Consider the following 19,982-nt stretch of genomic DNA (forward strand, 5'->3'; position numbering starts at 1 on the left):
CAGAACTATATTCCTAAACTCATTTTGCACAGACTAAGAAAAAAATGTCTGCTGAGCACAGCACAGCCTCTGCTAGGACTCTCACTAGCAGAGGTCAGAGGGGGTGATGCTGCTGCACAGTTATTACAGAAGCGCTGGCACATGGTCACGGGGGAAATGGTTTTCCTGAAGTTGTACTGCAGAGCAGCTGCAGAACTGGACGTAGAAGCCAGTTTTCAAGACCGACAGTCCAAACCTGAAGCAACCTGAGGTCAAAGTCTCTCCCTGCCCCACTGCCAAGCTCTGGAGATACACAGGCCACCTGAAACTCTCTGAAATGGCGCACTGGAAACCCATCTTCTTGTGAATTAAACATAACCAGGAGACCCCAAAGCGCAGATGGGAAACCAAATCCTGGTGTTCTGGCCACACTCAGAAACACTCCCAATGTGATAATACAGGTCCCAGGTTTAGCCGTTTAAAGGACAAAGGGCACTAGCAGGCAGCATCCCCAGAGAAGTATGCTGTCCTGTGGGTACATCACTAACAGCTGGCAACTAAAACAGGATGACAGCTTTGGAGGCTGTGTTTGGAGGGCGCTGAGCCCCTCAGCTCCTGCTGCCTTCAAAAATACAAAGGGATGCACAACACTTCACAAACAAGACTAAAAATGTCTAGATGTAAGTTGCAAGGAATAAAATGCATATTAAGGTAAATAAGTGATGAATAAGTCAATGTCTAAAATGAATGGCTTGAGATCTTCATGAAGGTGGATTCCCTTAAAGAAGTCTCATCATACTACCTTGGTACCTCTGTGAGGACCTGTTCCTTGCGTTTATGTTGACTTGTGAGCTCTGTGATTTGTAACCTTTGTTTCTAGCAGCTGCCTTTCCCTTTAGCTGCTGAACTGAGACTCTGCCATGACTTAAGAATAAAGATGGCTACTTGTTAAATTAGAGGTCAATTAACTCCACCAGTAGATGATGCCGCTTGCAATAACTGTTCTCAGTGGGTACCACTCTTCCTGTACGAAGACAGAAGACGAAATGAGGCCTCCGTTGGCTCGGGATGCTCTCTTGGGTACATGACATACAGCCCTGTGTATAAAATGTCAAAACAGCCCTGTCGGAGATTCACTGGCTGCTAAAACTGTGAAGATCTCACAGCACCGTGGATTGCTGTTGACAGAATAGCAGCGCCCAACATAACACATGCCTTGTTAGCAAACTGGAAGCCTCTCAGTAGTCTGGGGTGAGGGAATAATAGAGGAAGCCAATGCAACACAAGCCAGGCCTGCGGAGAACAGCAAGTGAACGAACCTTGGCGGAGAGTCCAAGCAAACCCTCAGACTAGCTCTTTTTTCCCCCCTTTCAAACTCTCTCTTCTGCAAACATGGGCAGTTTTCAATGAGCACTTCCCACCATGTAACTCAGCTGCTGAAATCAGCAGCATCTTCACCAGAAATGCGTACAACTGCCACAACTGGCCTGCACAAAGCGCTGGGAAAGCCCCACCGCCAGTTTTTAGACAAGCTAGACCTAAGGCGACACGCCGACCATCCCACCATGCCGGTGGCTCTCCCCTAGACAAGCAGCTGGGTCCTTGCTTTTGGCACTCCTCCTGGCCACAGGGCACCCCAGCCAGCGGTGGGACACCACAGACACCCCAAACCAGGCCAGGGGGGCAGGCACGCAGGTGGGCGTTGGGGCAGGCGGAGGCCCCGTATCGCTATGGTTCTTGGCTACGGCTTCTCTGTCCCTGCCTTCCAGTGCCTCCATAAACCATTTTCATGCTCCAGCAGAGCGCTATGACATCTCAGCATGGCAAATGCTGGGTCATCCCAGGGAGCCAGTATTGCTTTGGCAGGGCTGTGAAACAAAAGAAACATCGGCCTCAGAAACACTTCTTTATTCGCTGCTGCTGAAGAAACAAAACCTTCATGTGCAGTAACTTTGCTTTAAACAATAACATTTGTGGATCCTGTTCTTAACCTTTTGCATCTGGCTTTCAAAATCTGCCCCGTTCTTTTTCCATGTGAAAGACTACGGAGCTTATTTTTGTTTTGGTACTGGTGTGCAATGCTGCCAGAGAAGCGCACTCAAGCTGGCACAGACCGAAGCTGGTGAGCCACCCAAATTATTGTTGGGTGGTTCAGACCCTCTCTATTTCAAGAAGCCTCTGGGTATAATGACAGGAAGCTTGCAGGCAATTTTAAGCCAAACCTCAGAGAAGCTGGCATTCAGTCTGTGTTAAACACTCCTTATTAAAAGCTGTCCAGTCCGGATTCTGGGTGGAACTTTGATATCTGCATGGAGTAAAGAATAAGGGGCACGTTTGCAAAATCAATTGTGCAGTTTTTATATTTACTGCACGTTTACCACATATGTCATTTATTACACAGTGGAAAACCGTTAAATGCACAGTAGTTGTGCCAAGTGGCATTATGCTTTTAACAGCTTTATTCGTTTAACAGCTCCAGTTCTCATTATATTTTGCCATGTGGTACATGAGATTTTTATGCATTTAACAGTTTAAGAGGGTTCCACGGTATTTTCCTTTTATGTATTTCATACTGTGCCTGGGATTTTGTTGGGGGGTAGAGGGGTTGTGGACTGTAACCCCTGTACCCTGATAAGAGAAAGCAAAAGGCAAAGAAAATTAATGATAAAATGAGGAAGGAAAAATGAATCAGACCTCCATGTGTCTGGGCACAAATACCTGTAACAAGGACAAGGCTCTCCCATGTGCTTTGATAGCCTTTGATGCTTTGTTTATATGCCTTTCAACCTCTTATTTTACATCTACTTTAATGACTACAATGTTGTTTCCCTGCACAGAGGAAAAGAAAGTATGTATTTTGCAGAGTGCATGCACATAAATACTTCTATCCCACTCTCTTATTGTCACAGACACATTTGTGCATTTTTGTGTGCATATTGATGCCCTCTCCTAGCACAACTGAGTGATTTCAACCAGGATCAGAAGCAGCCCTCTTCACTGAGTAAACAATTCCTTCCAACGGTCTCCAACCCACTTGCTGCCCTTCCTACAAAAAATTCTGTCTGTCCTCCTTTCCACAAAATCCCTTCTGGTGCATTATATTTTTTTAAAGAGTTGGATGAAATTTTTAAATTAATGGATTCTCTTCAAGAATTTCATTCCGATCTAGGTTTGCCCACATGTATTTTTTACACCCAAGGTGGAAATTAATCGAGAACTCACTGCAATGCCCTCTCATGCCTTTTTGTAAAAATGATTGGATCTGATGTGAATTATTCACATGGCAATACTGCATGCAGCATATGCAACATGCAAAAAAAGGGAAACACCTGCCTAATATGCGGTTTCCCACTGCCTTCCCTCAGTTAATCACTTAAGAAAACAATTTCTTTACCTGCCAAATGAGAAGAATACCATCATTTTGAAAGGTCTTTGTCCCACTAGCAGAGGTGTAAGTTATATACCACAAGTGGGAAAAGACATGCGTGTTTGTACAAAGGTGGAGAAAAAGCTTGGCTGTGAGCTGATCCTTTCCTCAGCCTATTTTAAAAGGGAAAAGGAAACCACTTAAGCAGGCAAAAGCCAAAAACACGACAGGTTCCCCAGAGATGAAGATTGTTATTATTGTAGGAACAGATGTATTTTTATTGGTGGGAGGAGGAGATGGGTCTAGTTCCAACCCCAGAGTTTGCTTTAAAAACAAAACCCCCAAAAGCCCCGCAATAACGAAATCCCCTCTACCACTCACCTGACTTTTATTGGCAGCCACTTTGGCAAACAGAGCTTGAGATACCTTGGCCCTTTTCATCTCCTGTTGGATCTCGTCATAAATGGCAGCTGTGATGTTGACGTTGGCGCCATCCGCCTTAATGGGGAGGTCTGTTGTTGGTGTCGAGGTTTTGGCCTACCAAGAGACCATGAAAATAATAATTAAAAAAGTGCTGCTTTCAGCCCAGCCATCTGTGCAGAAATTATCAAAGGATTTCAGTCAGCTGATGCCAAACTGCATTAGCTACAGAGGGACACTTCCTGTCCATTATTCTAATCAGGTTAATTGTGATTGGAAATAATTGCAGTGCATTCCTATAGGACATGCAAGGCCTTGTCAACTCTCCCCCTCTCCCTCTCCCAGCATGTTTACTGAGCAGCTCAACAACAGGATAGGTAGCCAGGGCACTCGGCTGCAGGCAGACGCTGAAGTTGGCTTTGCCAGCTAGCTACTGCGGCAGAGGCACCAGCCTCTACGCTCTCCCCCCCTCTCTAAAAGTGGCCTACACCTTGGAGGAAGAGCCAATTCTCCCAGAAAAAATGAGTAAATGGGTAGAGGTCTCTAAATAATAAATTATTACTCAATTTAATGCACTCCCTCAAGTCTCCCTCATCCTTTATTAAAACTATATGTATGTCATTTGAGTATGTATGGTTTCCCAGCCTTATCATCATTATGCTAGCCAGACAGTCACCTAATTTCACCTAGGAAATCAGTGGAAATGAAAAAAAAAAAAAAAAAAAAAAAATCATTTCATAAAGCTGGGCTTTGGCATGCCTTTGATGTGCTGCCCTCATTCTCCTAAACTCATATTGAGATTTTGTGTATTCCGCTGCACTCCTTTTAATTGAATGATTTCCCATCAGCTTCTGTGACAAATGAAGGACAATAACGGACGCTGCCAGTACTTTCCCTGGGCTGGACTACCTCTACAAGGCTTCTATCAGTACAGTTCAGCAGGCTGCTACAAGACTTTTATTTTAAAGCCCCTTGGCCGTGGCGGTCCCCAGAACGCAATGGCAGGCGTGGGAGCAAGGGCGGTGCGATGCTTGCTGAGCACTCCCGGCACCAGCAGCCCCTTGGAGAGACAGATCTCATTTGCTTTCCTGAAGCTCAAAGAGGAGAGATGCCAGGGCTGATCACTGTACCCCTTACGCCTTTTAAGGGAAATATGTAGGTTACTGATAAAAACATTTCTGTTTTCTCTTGAGATGTAACGTCTTAGGAAACAAAACAACCTAGGTGGCAAAGCTCACACTTCCCGATAGAACCAAACCTCCCATAAACCCTGGTGAGATTCAGGTATTTGGCCCAATTATAAACCTTTTCAGCTGGCTCCTGTTTTTGTGCCAGAGTTGAAGCCTGCTAGAGTACATCTAATGTTAATTTTTAACTAGGCAGGCATGCCCAAATGCCTATTTGTTAATGGGAAGGTTAACTAGGCAAAACCAAACCTTCTGAACTTCTCCTTCTGTTTTGCTGTCCTGCAAATCTTCCTCTCCCTAGTGTCTTTTTTGTACCAAAGGCCACTTTAATACCGGAGCCAAAACCCAATCAAGACAACAATCTAGACTAATCACTCTTCCTATGGCTTCCACATAAAGCTTTAACCAACCTCTGTCTTCTCCCTTTCCTTACCCCCCAAGCTCAGCAGGCACTCCTCTGGGCTTGTTCCCTGCCTGTCGTAGGCAGGACCCACGTAGAAAGGGCCTAAGATTTTCCTGCTAAGGCTAGCCCCCCACGTCCAGGCGGGGGCAGGTGGACGGCAGCTGGGGCAGACCGCAGCCCCCCGTGTCCCGGTGCTAAACCCGCCGCCATCCACAGGCCATGAACACATGCGGGGTACAGCCCGACGGAGGGACTGACAGGGACACCACGCTCTGAAATTCAATGTTCACAGAGAGATGAGAGCTAGGGCAATTGTGGGAAACATAAGAAAACAACAAAGAGATCATGGGAAGGAAGAGGACTGTCCAAGTCTGTCAGGACTCATTTAATGGAGCTTAATTTTACCAAAGGCCCTGCAGTGCTTTGACGGGTATAAAAAAAGCCTTCCCAGTTGCTGGAGCCTTTGGCTAGCGCAGCAGCCGAGGTCACCACGGCCTCAAAGGCCATTTCAGAGGCCTGAGATCCTGAGAACAACAACATTAGCATTTAAAAGAAAGATTTAAAATATAGCTTCGTCCCGCATGGGTCTCCTACACTACTAGCTCCGCAGCCACACGTCAGAAAAAAGCTTGCCCCACACACCCTGAAAGCTGCACCATTTTTTATTTAATCACCAAAATACGTAAGGCAAGTACCAAACCAAAACATCACAGTCACTAAAATGAAGCATTTTATGTTAGAAGCCTAGATTCAAAACTGGTCTTGATATTAAGGAGTTTGCCATTAGTGAAATGCATCATCGCAAACACCGGGGAAAAAAGAAAGAAGCGTTTGCAACCACAGCGTCAGAGCGCTGAAACCCAGCCCTTACCGCTGGTCTTCGCCCTGCACGCAAGAACCCCGAACAGCTCAGAGCCTCTTCCCCAGGGTACTCGCACCCATTTGCTGGATCAGTCTGCCGTTCTCACCTTGGGGCAGGTCCTGAGCAGGGGACACCCCACGAGAGGGGCTCGGGGCTGGCTCAGAGTTAGGGAGAGCTGAGCCGGGTTACTGCGCGTGCCCTCGCACCTGCCTGCACGACTGCCCCAGCACCAGCACTTCCACAGGTACCTGCCAGCGCTCTCCTCCTACCCCGCACACCCAAGCGCCATTCCCGGAAGTATTGCTGCAGGAGATCGGTATCTATGGAAACCGTGTTTCCAAACGCCATTCCACCAACTTTTCCGGCACTCAAACACAATTCCCGAAAGGACGGTAGAGCTCCTACCGCTGCTGCCCCAAAGCACCCCGCTCCGGGGTAGGTAACATACCTGCCTGGGGAGGTGACGCTGCCGGGAATCGCTGCGCTGCACGTGAGGATGGCATTTGTCTCATCAGAACTAATACTGGGCATATGGGGAAGCACAGTCGCCGTGCTGCCTGCCCGGGAGCTGGGAAGCAGCCTCATTTGCAGAGGTGTCCAAGTTGTCAAAACAGCACCTGTGCTGACTGGTGCTGGCCCTCTGAGGGCTGGGGAAATGTTATCCAGCGGGCACAAGGCAAGCACTGGGTACGGAAACCTTTGTGTGTTGCTTTTGCTGATTAAAAGCCTCACAATATTCTACTGGATTCTTCAGGCCGAAATAAGGCAAGGATGGGCTGCTTTATACTTCTAGAGTATGGTTTTCTAGCAACGCTTAGCTCTTAAAAAGCCGGGCAAAATTTCTGTACTTTTAAATGATGTTCTAGCTGTGGCTAGGACACGGGAAAATGTCATATTTCAACAGAGGAATGAGGTGAGGCAACAGATCCAACTTTTATTCTCACCGGATTGCACCTAAACTCTCCATTTCCTTCTGTTATTTGATTCCAGTTGCAAAATCTAATGCAATAAATATAAGTAGGAATAAGCTAATTCTTTCATGAATAAATACAAAAGCAGAAAGTGGATATACTACTTAAACATGAAAGCAGTTCCCTTTATAATTTTATTTTCACTCAAAGGTGACTAAAAAAGATAAGAGGTATACAATGAGTTTTCTATGTAACAAAAATTCAGTGTCAAATTTGGGTTGCCAGGCTATGCTTGCTTTCAGTGAAAACAGTCCTTTACATTATGTATTGTGGTGAAGTGCACCCAAACACTGGGTTAAACTGAACAAGCTCAACAGTTTCTACAAAATCAACACACCTTCCTTAAGGATGATCAGTTTGCTTGTAGAACTATGCCCCCCACAAGCTTACTTATTTTTAGCAGCTATGACTACAGAATTCAATACGAGAAGTGCTCAGCAATACTATTATAAGCATGGCTAACACAGCCCAAGACTTTGCAGACTACGTGACTGCGAAAGCACCAAAGGACGAGGGTTATACGGGCCCATTTATGAAAGATCAAGAGAAGTGCTAGAACTGACCCCTCATGTCTGCACAGTCAGAAATTTCAAACTCAAGTTAGGCAAATGTCGTGACGGGAGTTAATCATCACCTCTGTGCAAGCACCCTCGCTTTTTCAGAGTATATGTCTGGGACTGTGAGCAGTCTCATAAAAGGGGGGGATGACTACTACAGTGTAGTATGTGGATGCTCTTTCTTAGTGCAAAGGAACAACCTACCAGGGAAGTGGGCGGCAATAGCACGTTAATAAACACATGCAGTTAAGTCAATGATATGACAGCTTGTTCAGAGCTGTAAAGCATCATCTTCCTGCCCAGCACCCTGCCCATCTCTACTTTCTGTACTTCAAATAATTACGGGTGTAAACATCTAACTCAAGGACTGTGATTTGCTATGCAGGATACGGAGTGCGCTGGTTTCTAGCAACATCTATCTAACTCACTGTTGACCTCTGTTCACTACACACTTTTTATTGCAACATATATGAACCTCTCCACAAGCCCAGAAATTTTCGTCTGTGTTCTGCAGAATGTAATGGACACAGATAAAAAGTTATGTGCGCTGTATTTCTGTAATATGTTCTATAATAGCCGTTTAGTGGACATATATCAACAGCCTGTATGTAATGCCCACATGCACTCTTTCAGGCACTAATGTTACATACTTTTTTGCATTTATGGCATTGATTAAAGCTAGAATCATCATCACAATGTCTTGCTGAAATCCACTAAACGCCTCTTAACAGCCACTCCAAAACCTTACAAAAGGATTTCCACAACTCATCTGGGTGAGGGGGGCAACAGACAGGGAGGGGAAGGCAGAGGAGAACTCCTTCCCTGAACTAATCCACACAACAAACAAGTAAAAAGGGATCGCAGCTTACCTGGGGGGTTCTGGAGGAGCTTGGGCTGCTGGCGGCTGAAGACACCATGCTCACATTGGGGTTCATACTTCTCTCTCTCTCGTCCTGATAGATACGATCCCGCTCCGAGTCAGGCAAGTTGAGGAAATTCTGCATTGCCCTTAAGTTTACCAGGAGGGACTGGGAAGCTGTCCTAGGGTCTTCTTCTTTACGCAGGATCTCTGACAACAAGCCCTGGTTCAAAAAATTAAAAAAAAAAAAAAAAAAAGGGAAAAAAAAAAAGCCCTGTCATGTGTCGGGTTTGGGGTTTTTTTTTGTTTGGTTTGGTTTTTTTTGTTTTAGTTTGTTTAGTGTAACCAGCTGGGTTGCAATACTGAGAACCTACATCAGAATCTCATGGGCTCTCCCAGAGGGGATATTTTGTAGGAAAGTGTTTTTCTTCTGGGGGCTGGGGTTTATTTTGGGACTGTCCTATTCCGGCACTGTAATAAGCTTCTGAGTATGGAGATGCTGGATAGAAAGGTAGGTGCACTGGGTAGAAGAAATTGCAGTTACCACCAGGTGCTTGCTGCAAATATTTTAGGAGCTGTTAGATCTCTCTCTCTCTCTCTCGTTTTACTTGAAGCTGGGAATACTTGGCAATCCTGTTCATCTTTGACAAATCTGCCAAGGTTGGTAAATTTAGTTTCGACATTTAAACAGTGCAGGAGGTTTATAAAGAAAAATGTTTGGCTCATTTTTGATGTTACAGTCCGTTCATTTTGGTTTGGACAGTCATTTCTGAGAGGAGAAAAATGGAGCAATAATAAAGACCTAGAATCTAGCTTTAGGGACTTAACCTGTTCTTTCACGCCTCATTTTAAAATACCACGGTCTTCACATTGCAACCATGAATGAACACCATATTCATCTCGTTTTTACAAAAGTCGTTATTCCAGGAGGTAACCAGCACAGCACTTCCAAAAAAGGGAAAAGAAAGAAAAAAAAAAAAGAGTTGGAGAGATGAAAATGTCATTAAAAGAGGCTTAAATCTAATGATAGGATTAAATTTATGCATAGCTGTACGCACTCAACAATTCCAAAGATTATCTAGAAGTTAAAGGCACAACACACAAGCCTGGATCAGAGCCTACAGAAGCTACCAGGACAGTGTGTGCCACCAGTTTCCCCCCGACACCCCTTCGCATCCGACACTTGACAAATAGGTATTTTACTCCAAAAAGCAGTAACAGCAATTTCCTGAACTATAGATGTTTAAAAGTACTGGTGTGCAAAGAAGCAGAGAGGGATCATTTCTGCCCATCGAGACTAGGTATATCATAAGAATGGTATATATCATAAGAAATATCATTCTTTTAAAAGGCTATTCTGCCAATACATCTCCCTGAGCAGTCCAATACGCTTCCCGCTCCCCGTGACCCAGAGGCTCTCTGCACTGCTGCTCCCAGGAACGCCGGCCACAGAAACCATGTGAAATCCCAGTGGGAGCTGGGAGAGCTCACCTCGACCTACTGCTGAGAGAAGCAACATTCAGCAACTGCGTGCAAAGGCACACTGCAGTGCCCCAGACACGATTTAGCTGTCGCTGTTGACATGAGCATTTTGCAGTTTTTTTTTTACAGCCACGACTGAGGCAAGCTGCCTCAAAAGTATAGTCAAGGCTTACTCCTTTCTTGTAAGAAGAACGTTACTAGAAAACAACCACATAGTCAAAACCCTGTAATATTTAGTCTTAGTTTGTTTTCTTCTGTATCAGGCAGGCAGTCTCCTCCAAAAAGCCTTGCTAAAACACTGCCACGACAGTTGGCCAATTAACCAAATGCCAACATTTTTAGTATATATTGATCTTGTTTACCAGACTTCCTGACAAAACCAACAGACCAGCAACAACTTATCTGTATCTGCATTTATCTGCTATCTGCTATTAAACACCTACATTAAAACACATACATGAAAGCTCTACTTCAGCAGCGTTGATGCAGAAGTGCTCAAAACAAGCTACACACACAACCTGAAGGTAGGCTGCTCACCTCCATTTTTTCAGCTCCTCATCTACGTAATCAAGCTAAGAGATTCCCAATTACATTTTCCTGCAATTATCAGAGTAGTTACCAGAAGGACTGGAGCTGGAATGGAGCCACGGTGGGACCCTCCAGTCAGAAATGGGATCGGAGAGAGAAGCCTGCTGGTGAAAAAAGGTCTACACTGGGAAGAAGTTTGAAGAAGGTGCAGTGCTGAGCTGGCCCTGGGCTGGCCTCTTCTATTCTCTGTGATCTCAACACAACTGCATGCTCATACTTGGCTGCTTCCTCAGGGTTTACCACCCCTCAGAGAAGCTAGGAACATTTTGAAAAGCCTTCCAAAGTTTGCCAGGCTCACAGACTGAAGGAGATTAACCAAAAAAGGACATTACAGAAGCTTGAAGCCATGACTTGAATGAATCCAAGATCAATACAGCAAGTCCCTACTATAATTTTCCCTTAAAGTCAGTGGAAATGACTGTAATGCAGTAAATAAATGAAATGCGGTAAATAAATTAAATATCAGTTCCACAGATTCTCTAAATTCTTAATTTTGGGGGTCTTTTAAAGGATACATAGCTTCTTTTTTTTTTATAGAAAAGACCAACTTAAAAAATTACTGAGTTTAGGCTGAAAGAAAGGCACCTGAAAGCTACCGGAGCTGACTCTAAGACAGCTTTCTCTCCCTCCCATCTTAGCCTGGCTAAATTTATGGTCTAATTTCAAAAATGGAGAGCAGAAACATATGTGAAAGCATGCCAGCAATTACTCTTCAGTGCAGTCATTGACTCCTTATGTAAATCAGAGGCTCACAGGTGTAAGTGGCTTGGTCATGGCACTAAGAGGTATCTCGCTGCCTGAGATACCAGCTCTTGTGCTTGGAGGCTCTGATTCATCACCAGAAACAGCTTAGCATGGGCTAGATTCAGTAGTTTTGAACCCTAGCCTGTGCCTCCTGCTTCTACAAGGGTCTCATCTCTGCTACAGGAATGTAGCAATATTTTGCCTCGCTGCTGCTCAATCACCAGGCTGGGAGCCTCATCTCCTAATGCAGGCAGCTGCTCCAGGGAGAGGGACTAGCTCCTTCCCGGGGGCAGCTCCTCACCGGGGCCGAGCCGTGCTCCCCCACACCCCGCTCCAGGCCCACAGGTAGGAAACCTGGTTGCAAAGAGGGTTTTTCCGCAGCTCCTCCAAGTGCTCTGGCAGCTTAGGAACCATGTGAACAGCAGGACAGATAATAAGAGAACTGACTCAGAGGGAAAAATCTCATGTCCTCCTGCAACTGAAGAGAAACAAGGCTGGTAAACAACAGTGGCTAGATAGCCGAGTGATAGGGTAGGATGACAAAATAGAGTATCTGGAGAGCAATAACGTTTACAATAATGTAATTCTGAGCTACTGAAGTATACACAAACTAACCAGTGAGCAACATTATAAAAAATAAAGTGATATTAAATAATCTGTTCAGCCTTTTTGTCACCTGCAACAAATTAGGCTTTCAATATGCAAAACATCTTCCTTCCAGAAAAACAAATGATCATGATTTCATTTAATTGTAATTTAATGAGGCATAATGTATTTTTTAAAGTGATATACACCAGGTGTGTGGTGAGGAAACTGGCCCAGCCAGACAAACCCTACTGTTTCTATTTTTGAGAAAACCCTAAAGCCAGCCAGGGACTGTTTTCGTTTCTGCAAATTATGTTTCTGCTGGAGGGGGTGAGGGAGGGAAACCCACAGCATTCGTACATTTGTTGTAAAATTCCATTGGCTAAATTAGCTCATTCTGACTGACTTACGTCTCACATATTAAAAAAAAAAAATTAAAAAATTAAAAAATTGGCAGTTTGCAGAGTAACCAACTCTGCAAACTGAAAAGAAGATCTTCAGGGACTAGAAAGTCTCAAACTGATTTTAAATAGCCAAACAGATCTTCTATACCAAACACAGCTCTCAGAATACATTTTAGGACATGTAGCTTGGTAATATCTTTGTTTTTTCACTCCTGTGCATCATTTTTAAACCAGCTGCTGAAGAGGCAACTGGTGAAAACTTTAATGTTCACATAGGCCGTGCTCACAAATGAGGTGTGCACTCACTCCAAGACGAGGACTCTGGGCAGGCACAGTTTGGTCTACCCTTGGAACTTGCACCATTTTTAAAATTACACACTGGATCCATAACTGACTTTACAAAAATAATACCAGCGGTGGAGAAAGGAGCACATGTCCAATCAAAATAAAGAAGTCACTGGATCTATTTAAGGTAAGAGTAATTCTGACAGTGTTTTTTCAAACTAGCTGAAATGCAGTCTTTCAAGCCAGCATAGTCGCTGTCATGCAGGTTTGCTTTGCACTCACCTCTATGAAACTCCATTTGTGAACTCACTTCTTTTATTTTTATTAACTACCGGATTTCCAGGACAAACAACCCAAACCTCATGGGCAAGAAATCTTTTTTTAAGCAACTTCTGAAAAACGATGCAGTACAATGTAGAGCGAATGTTATTCAAACGGACTCCTACATCCAAAGGACCAACTGACCAGCCTTCGAGGCCAACACAAAGGCTCAACCAAAGCCCACAGAAGGCGAGCGAAGCCTTTCTGCCTGCTTCCCAAAGGGCTTTGGCTCAGACCTGGAAAGGGTGTAAATGAGATCTCAGTGGGACAGCACACTGCACTACCAGTGACCAAACACTGGACAGTTTTCCAACCAGAGCTTTTCAAAGCAATCTGGATGGGGGTGAGGAGGTCATGCTGGAGTGCAGCCCAGACACCGATGTCCTGGGGACAGAGGAGGGTGAGGGCCATCAGGCAGCAGGAGACTCGCAAGCACCGGCCAGGACCTCACACGTGTCAGGTCCGATGGCCTGGATGGGAGCTGTGCTCCCCCTCGTACAGACCTAAGCAATGCGTCTACTAGAGCAGGCACTAAGGTTAAAAAGGTTCAAACAGGCTTTGGACAATCGAAATGCTGGCCAAGGCAAAAACTTAAATAAACCCAACTAATGTGCTAAACCTCATTTTTTATGTTCTGCATAAGGAGATTATATATATGAAGGACTAAAAAAGCATAAACACTTTTTTCATACTTTCGGTTTATTTGTGCCTCTCCATACTTCAGCTATTGCCAAAAGCAACAGAGAAAATGCTGAAATACTAGAAAAATATTGCTCCTGTAGTACTTAAAGCTCCAAGTACTTTCAGCCCAGTACTTGTAACTGACAGTCTCAATAGAACAGCTATTCTGCTTCCCATCAGGTACAGCTGCGACACTGATCAGGATCAGAAAATGTATGGATTTACTCAAATTCAATATCTGAACCTTAACTATCAGTGATGTAAACTTGTCCCCTCCCAGCATCCCAGTTCAGCACACAAGGCCTATTTCCAGCCATGGAAGGCAGCACTCAGGAAACCCCTGCTTAGCTACTCATTCCTACTGAACTGCGCTAAAATCGTACCTTCAGCAGACAACAAGAACCTTGATTTTGCCAGGCTAAAATGACCATATATAAAATTGTCTGCTACTTGCAATGAAAGCTAGAGGAGGCAGGTCAGCCCGGGGAGCTCTGCAGCAGAAGCACCAACTTCTCATGACCCTTCAAGGAAATAAAGTGCCTCCACCCACTGTGTTTTTCTCACGTCAAGGCAGGCTTTTACCATGACATCTTTGCCTCTCTGCATTTACTCCAAGTCCCACCTTCAGTATTGTCTTCTGGGCTGAATAAGATACATTCAACAATTCTAAAAAGACTTTTCTTTGCCTCTAAGTATACAGCACTTGACAAGAACTTCTATATGAAGTACTTGTAGGCTTCTTAGAACTCAAGCTCATTTTCAAATGCTCACTGCTTTCTTTCCCTTCCCTTGCATCTCTTCCTAATTCCAGCTAGGATATGAAGCAGAAGTGCTGGAAGTCTCTTACAAATGCTTATTCTGGCAACGTGTCCAGTTCAATTTTGCTAAGCAAAATTGTTTTAGCTAATCAGTGGCAATTTTTGAGTGGTTGGCCAAACCAAGCACCTTCATATCCATCCTGTCAGTTTCCAACAGGCAAAACCGTGTCTGCACCCTGTTCCCTGACCAACTCTTCTGTCTCAATGGGCAAAACGCGCAGTGCCACATTCGTGTCAGTTCATATGAACTTCAGAACTCAAAGGACTTTGACTGGTTTTCCATCGGTGTGAATGGGAGACCAGCTGTCTCTCAGTACCCCTCAGTGTAGCTGAATGCATCACATCAGTCCCTCATTTAAAAGAAATCTCCTGATCTCTAGATTCACTGCCTACAGCCAGAGTATGAGCCTCGTTCTTAAACTCATTTAACTAACGCTAAAATACATACATCTCAAGAGAGAGCTGCTTAGGCACAAAGCATTTAGAGGCTGATTTGAATAAAACTTATACAGGGTGCAACAACGACAATTTGATTTTTATTATTAAAAATGAAGTGTTTAAATCCTCAAAGAAAATGCCTTTATTACATTAGTTTAATAAAGCCTCTTTTTTATTATGGTATCTCTTTTTATGAGGGAAGACATGTGCATGTGGAGCTGAATGTGGATGCATGGGGAAAAGGAGGCAGAGAAAGACCGACCACCTGCAGCCACAAAGTGCCACCATTTATATGACACGCATGTCAAACCTTTATACTGAAATATGCCGGAAAATGAGCAAGATGCACAGCTCACGCACACTTTGTATATCCGTGCATTTGCTTCCAGGGCTCAGGACTCCTATGCATCAGCTGAGCAGGCAGCAGCCGCCTCCTACAAGCACACATTCTAAAAGCCTGACTCACATGCTACTTAAGATCTTTTCATTCAGCCTATTGAATACAATTAAGTTAATTGAAACTGAAATTTTGGGCAGTGCAAAACCCACTGTTGGAACAAATATCCCATGTACCAAAAATCTGCAATTTATTAAATTAAGCACTTCCCTTACAGACTGCCTTCTTTCCTGCGAGTACAACAGAACGCTGCTTGTGCCACATTACACACAAGAATAAAACAAGCAGGCAGCATGAAAGGGTTTCATGCAATAAGAGAGAGTTTTCTATTGGGAAAAAAAACCAACAAAAAAATCCCCCCCAAACCAAAACCAGAACCCTTGCTAATTGAAAGTCTGTGCACAATGGGGCAGACACCATAGCGATGAATGTAGCATGACTGTGTCACTAGATACCAGTCAGAGAATTAAAGCTGCTTGTCTTCCTCTTACTTAAGTTAAAGGGAAAATTATTTGCAAAAGGAATTCTGTCCAGGATTTGGCTCACAAGCAAGCAGAGGTGGAAGAGTTAGTTACTTCAACAAACCGTATTTCTAATCTTACAGCCTCTTAGAGGACCCTTTTCTGATTCCACTTCAGTTGGGGGGAATTTTGCCAAAGAAAGCAGAATTAGACATAAATGAGGAGTCACCACCCACCTCCCTCCTTGCCTGCCTCCAAAGCCTTTCTTTGGAGCTTCCTTACCAACCGCACTCCTTCTCTCAGAGTCCCCAACCCCTCTACAACTGACCGGCGACACCTTTGCAGGCCACAGCATTATTTCCCCTTTCCTCATTGCAGGACCCTGGACACAGTCGCACCAGAAGCTGGGGCACCATCCACCACCATCGATCCTGCATTTCCCTGCGACTCAACCCACTCCTGCAGCCAAGGTGTGACCGAATCCCCCGAACAAGGTGGATCAGTTTAGTTTATTTCATCATAAATTTCACTACATCTGAGGCTGGTCGAGTTTCCTCCTCCCTGTGCTGTTACTTTCTTCAATCCAAAGAGGAGCAGTTAGGCACCAGCTAACCGGGCAGGAACCAAGCTGGGTAAGCGCTGCCTTCCTATCTGGAGGCTGGAAAGCCAATGCTCTCACCCACAGCTACTCAGGGTGGGAGGGAGGGAGCACTGCTCTTTGGGAAGAGAGTTACAAGCAGCCTGAACATGCCCAGTGTTTTTATCCAGCTCTCTTTGTATCTGGCACCACAACTGTTTCATTCACAAAGCCTCAGGTTCACGGATATTTCCAGCTTCTGAGGCTGTTCAGTAAAACAAGCACTGGCCACTCGCCCAAACGTTTTACTAGTTTTGGCTATTATGTCAAAACATTGGCAAAAAAAAAGATGCTTTAAAAAAAAAGAAAGATATAAACAGAAACACTCATTCAGTCTATAGGCTTTGCAGTCCACTGGGCACTCCCAAGGAGGAGAGAAGCAGTTCACTGATTCAGTGATTTAGACTGTCTGGACTCTTACAAACAGCCTGACCAACTGTCCTGACTGCAACTCCACGAGCCTGCAGCACAGAGGGATGCTGAGCAAGCGGGAAGAGGAAGGAGAGTATGTTCATTTTCATTATGCAAAGCAGGACTCAAATGACCTGTTTTCCAGCTAGGACTCTGAAGAGCACAGATCACTTCAGCACCTCCAGATTTGCTAAAAAACTTCCCAGAGAAGGACATAGTAAATCCGAGAGAGCGTTTTCATGCATTTCCTTTAAAATAGTCCTCTTTCTTCTGTAACCATCACCACCTGCCCACTTCTCAATACATTATGACCTGAGACAAGCAAGCTTTAGTTATTACAACCTTTTGGTTGCAACCCGAGTGCTGTATTAGGAGACACTATAGTGCAAGCAGGAGATGGCACAAGGACTCTGCCCTGAGGACAGCCAAAATCCATGTGTGTATTCTCCTCCAGGAAGAAGTCCATAGCCTAGGTAACAGCTTTGGCCAGCAGTCCCCTTATCCTGCCTCCCATTTCACAGTAGCTCAGCTGGCCAGCCTGAAAGGTGCTCATGCTTTTAGAGGCTACTAGCCACCTAGAAGTTATCCTGATTTAACGATGATGCATTCAGCCAGGTAGGCATTTTTGGAGAACTCCAGCCTGCACTGACAGCCCCTTTGATTTTACTGCACTGTTTGAGACCAATGAGGGACAGCTGCTCCCTCTGTGCATTAAAACCTTCTCACCCTCTGCAGCCTGTATCTTGCAGGCACTCCCTTCACTCTGGCCTTTTCAAAGCTTTGACTGCTTACAAAAATGTGCACAAGGCAAAAGGCAATTCCAAGGGCAAGGTGCATCTGCTCTGCCTCTGACAGTTGCACTTCTCCTGTGGATTTGCAATGTTAATCAGACTTTTCCTTGTTTTATTCTCAAGATTGAATGGTTTTACACAATCAAAAAGTGCCAAAGTCTTAACAGAAAGCAAAGCTTTCACTAATGACTGTTTTAATGGCAACTTCAGCTTACAGCCTGGCTGCATGTCAACATGCTTTATGAGAATGCCCTCCATTTAAAAATAAAGATATCAGGTATGACCATGTAACTCTCAAGTGCTTGATGGGCCTCATACAGCTCTCTGCCTTCCATTCAAACCCACTCACACTCTTATACGCAGTTTTTAAGACCCAGACAAGGATGCCTATTTTTCCATTAGCGAGCTATTAGGTCACAGCAGCAGTCTGAACAAAGGGAACAAACTATTTCAGTAAACAACACATTCAAATCAAGGAGCCTGCAAATTTCCAACTTATGGGCCAGCAGAGCTGCAAAGGGGAGCCAAGGCCAAGGATCTTGGTCATGAAGAACTTGGGCACAAACTATGCAATTACAGAAGCAAGAAATTGAACCTCCTGCCCCAGCAATACTGCTAACCGCCTTAGTCATGGCAAGCTTTCTCCACTCCCTTGATCCACACTTCCCTGCATGAGGCAGTGGGCCCCCTGGTTGCCTTGGAGGGAGGGAAATGGTGGCCAGCTAAGTGTAGGGCCAGGAATATAAACACCCCTTCTGTGTTGTGTCCTCTGCCTGCACTGTACCTGTCTCAACAGGGCTCTAGGAACAGGGCAGAACAGCCCCAGCACCACTCCTTGGGCTACACCACCTTCTTGACAAGTTTGAATAGCAACTCACTGCAGTCCACAAGAGTGGATGATACCTGGAGTTAAAAACCGCAGTGCTGCCAGCTTCCACAAGAGAAAGGAATGCTACACACAGCCTAAGAGGGTGTCTTTCCAACATACAACATTCTTATCATTGCTGAGCAGGTTGGAGGCAACACCAGCTTAGACAAACATAGTAGTGTGCACCACCATTTTAAATATTTTGAAGGTGATGTAGGAATTTCCTACTCATTGGAAACAGTGCCATTAAAACCACCTTCAATAACTCTATTGTCTCTGTGGGTCTGGTAACTCTCTTCCACCTGTCCTGTTTTCTGACTAAATAGGCATTTAGATTCCACAGGGTGGAATGAAAATGGTGACATTGACTCTCTCAAGACAAAATAAAAAGAAGGGACAGAGGTTAGCCCAAGGCATTTACTAAAAATCAGTCATACACACTTTGAGAGTTCTTCATACCCAGTTTCAAATAAATCTGAAAAAGTTCACTTTGGAACTTTCTGCATGAAAGAAGCCCTCTTCATGGCTAACACAGCCTGGGCCAGCTCCTGGCCAAACACCCCATGCAGCCCTCCCATGTGCACAGCAGGTATGAAGCTGCCTGATGTTCAGTCCCCACCTCAGAGTGGGACCTCAGTAGGAGCACTGTGCCCCAGGAAATGCACAGGAGTTGTCACAGAGCCCGAACTGCTTTGTTTTCATATGTGCAGACAACATCACCACAGCTATAAGCAAATACTCTTGTCTTAAGCTATGTATTTCCAACTTTAAGAGGAAGATTTGGATGTTTCACAAACCATAGAATTGCACCTCTCCTTCTTCTGACCCTCCTCGCGCCCCCCTTCCCACACACACATGCATACATACATGTGTCAGCCATTTGTTCCGATGGATTTAGCCTAGTTTGGATCAAAGCCTCCTCTACTTCGTTTAACAGATTTGCTCAGATGGAAGGTCTCAGGGGAGAAATAATGTTAGTAAGAGGGGGTTTTTCAGCATTGAGTATGTAGGTCATTGGACTTTAAAATAAATTAGAGAATAGTTTATCTATTAAACAAGCCTCACAGTACATATTTCATGAAGCTATACTTAATTATAGGCTAATGTGCACCACAGAGCTACCACGAAGAAAGATTAAGCAATGGCCCATAATGCAGTGATTAATACAATTATTAGCTGGCTCGCACAGAGCATCTATTATTTGGTACCATCATGAGAAACAACAGACCCCCAGTTTCTAAGGCTGGCACTTCCTGTGAAATGCAACAAACCCAAACATTTCTGGAGAGAAGCGCGCACCTCTCTGCACCTCCCGAGGAGAGGATCCTCAGGGGCAGCAGGGGGAACACAAGGACGTGAGAGTAGTCTTGAACTTCCACTTCAAGTGCCTTTTACAGTTTGCTTCTCCACCACGGGTGTGTGGGAACATCCCACATCTTTTACTGTGCAGTGCAAAGCTGACTGTC

At 44.7% G+C, this 19,982-nt stretch overlaps 1 protein-coding gene across 1 annotated transcript in view; it reads right to left on the minus strand.

Moving 5' to 3' along the window:
* SATB2 (SATB homeobox 2) overlaps positions 1-19,982 on the minus strand; it is a 131,866-nt gene that overhangs the window by 32,056 nt on the left and 79,828 nt on the right. The window contains exons 7-8 of the mRNA XM_075029283.1: positions 8,616-8,828; positions 3,728-3,883 (exon numbers count right to left, since the gene is read on the minus strand). Coding sequence (XP_074885384.1) covers positions 3,728-3,883; positions 8,616-8,828 — 369 coding nt within the window. The remainder of the gene's footprint in view (positions 1-3,727; positions 3,884-8,615; positions 8,829-19,982) is intronic.

Source organism: Buteo buteo, chromosome 5 (assembly GCF_964188355.1).
Source record: "Buteo buteo chromosome 5, bButBut1.hap1.1, whole genome shotgun sequence".
Taxonomy (NCBI): domain Eukaryota; kingdom Metazoa; phylum Chordata; class Aves; order Accipitriformes; family Accipitridae; genus Buteo; species Buteo buteo.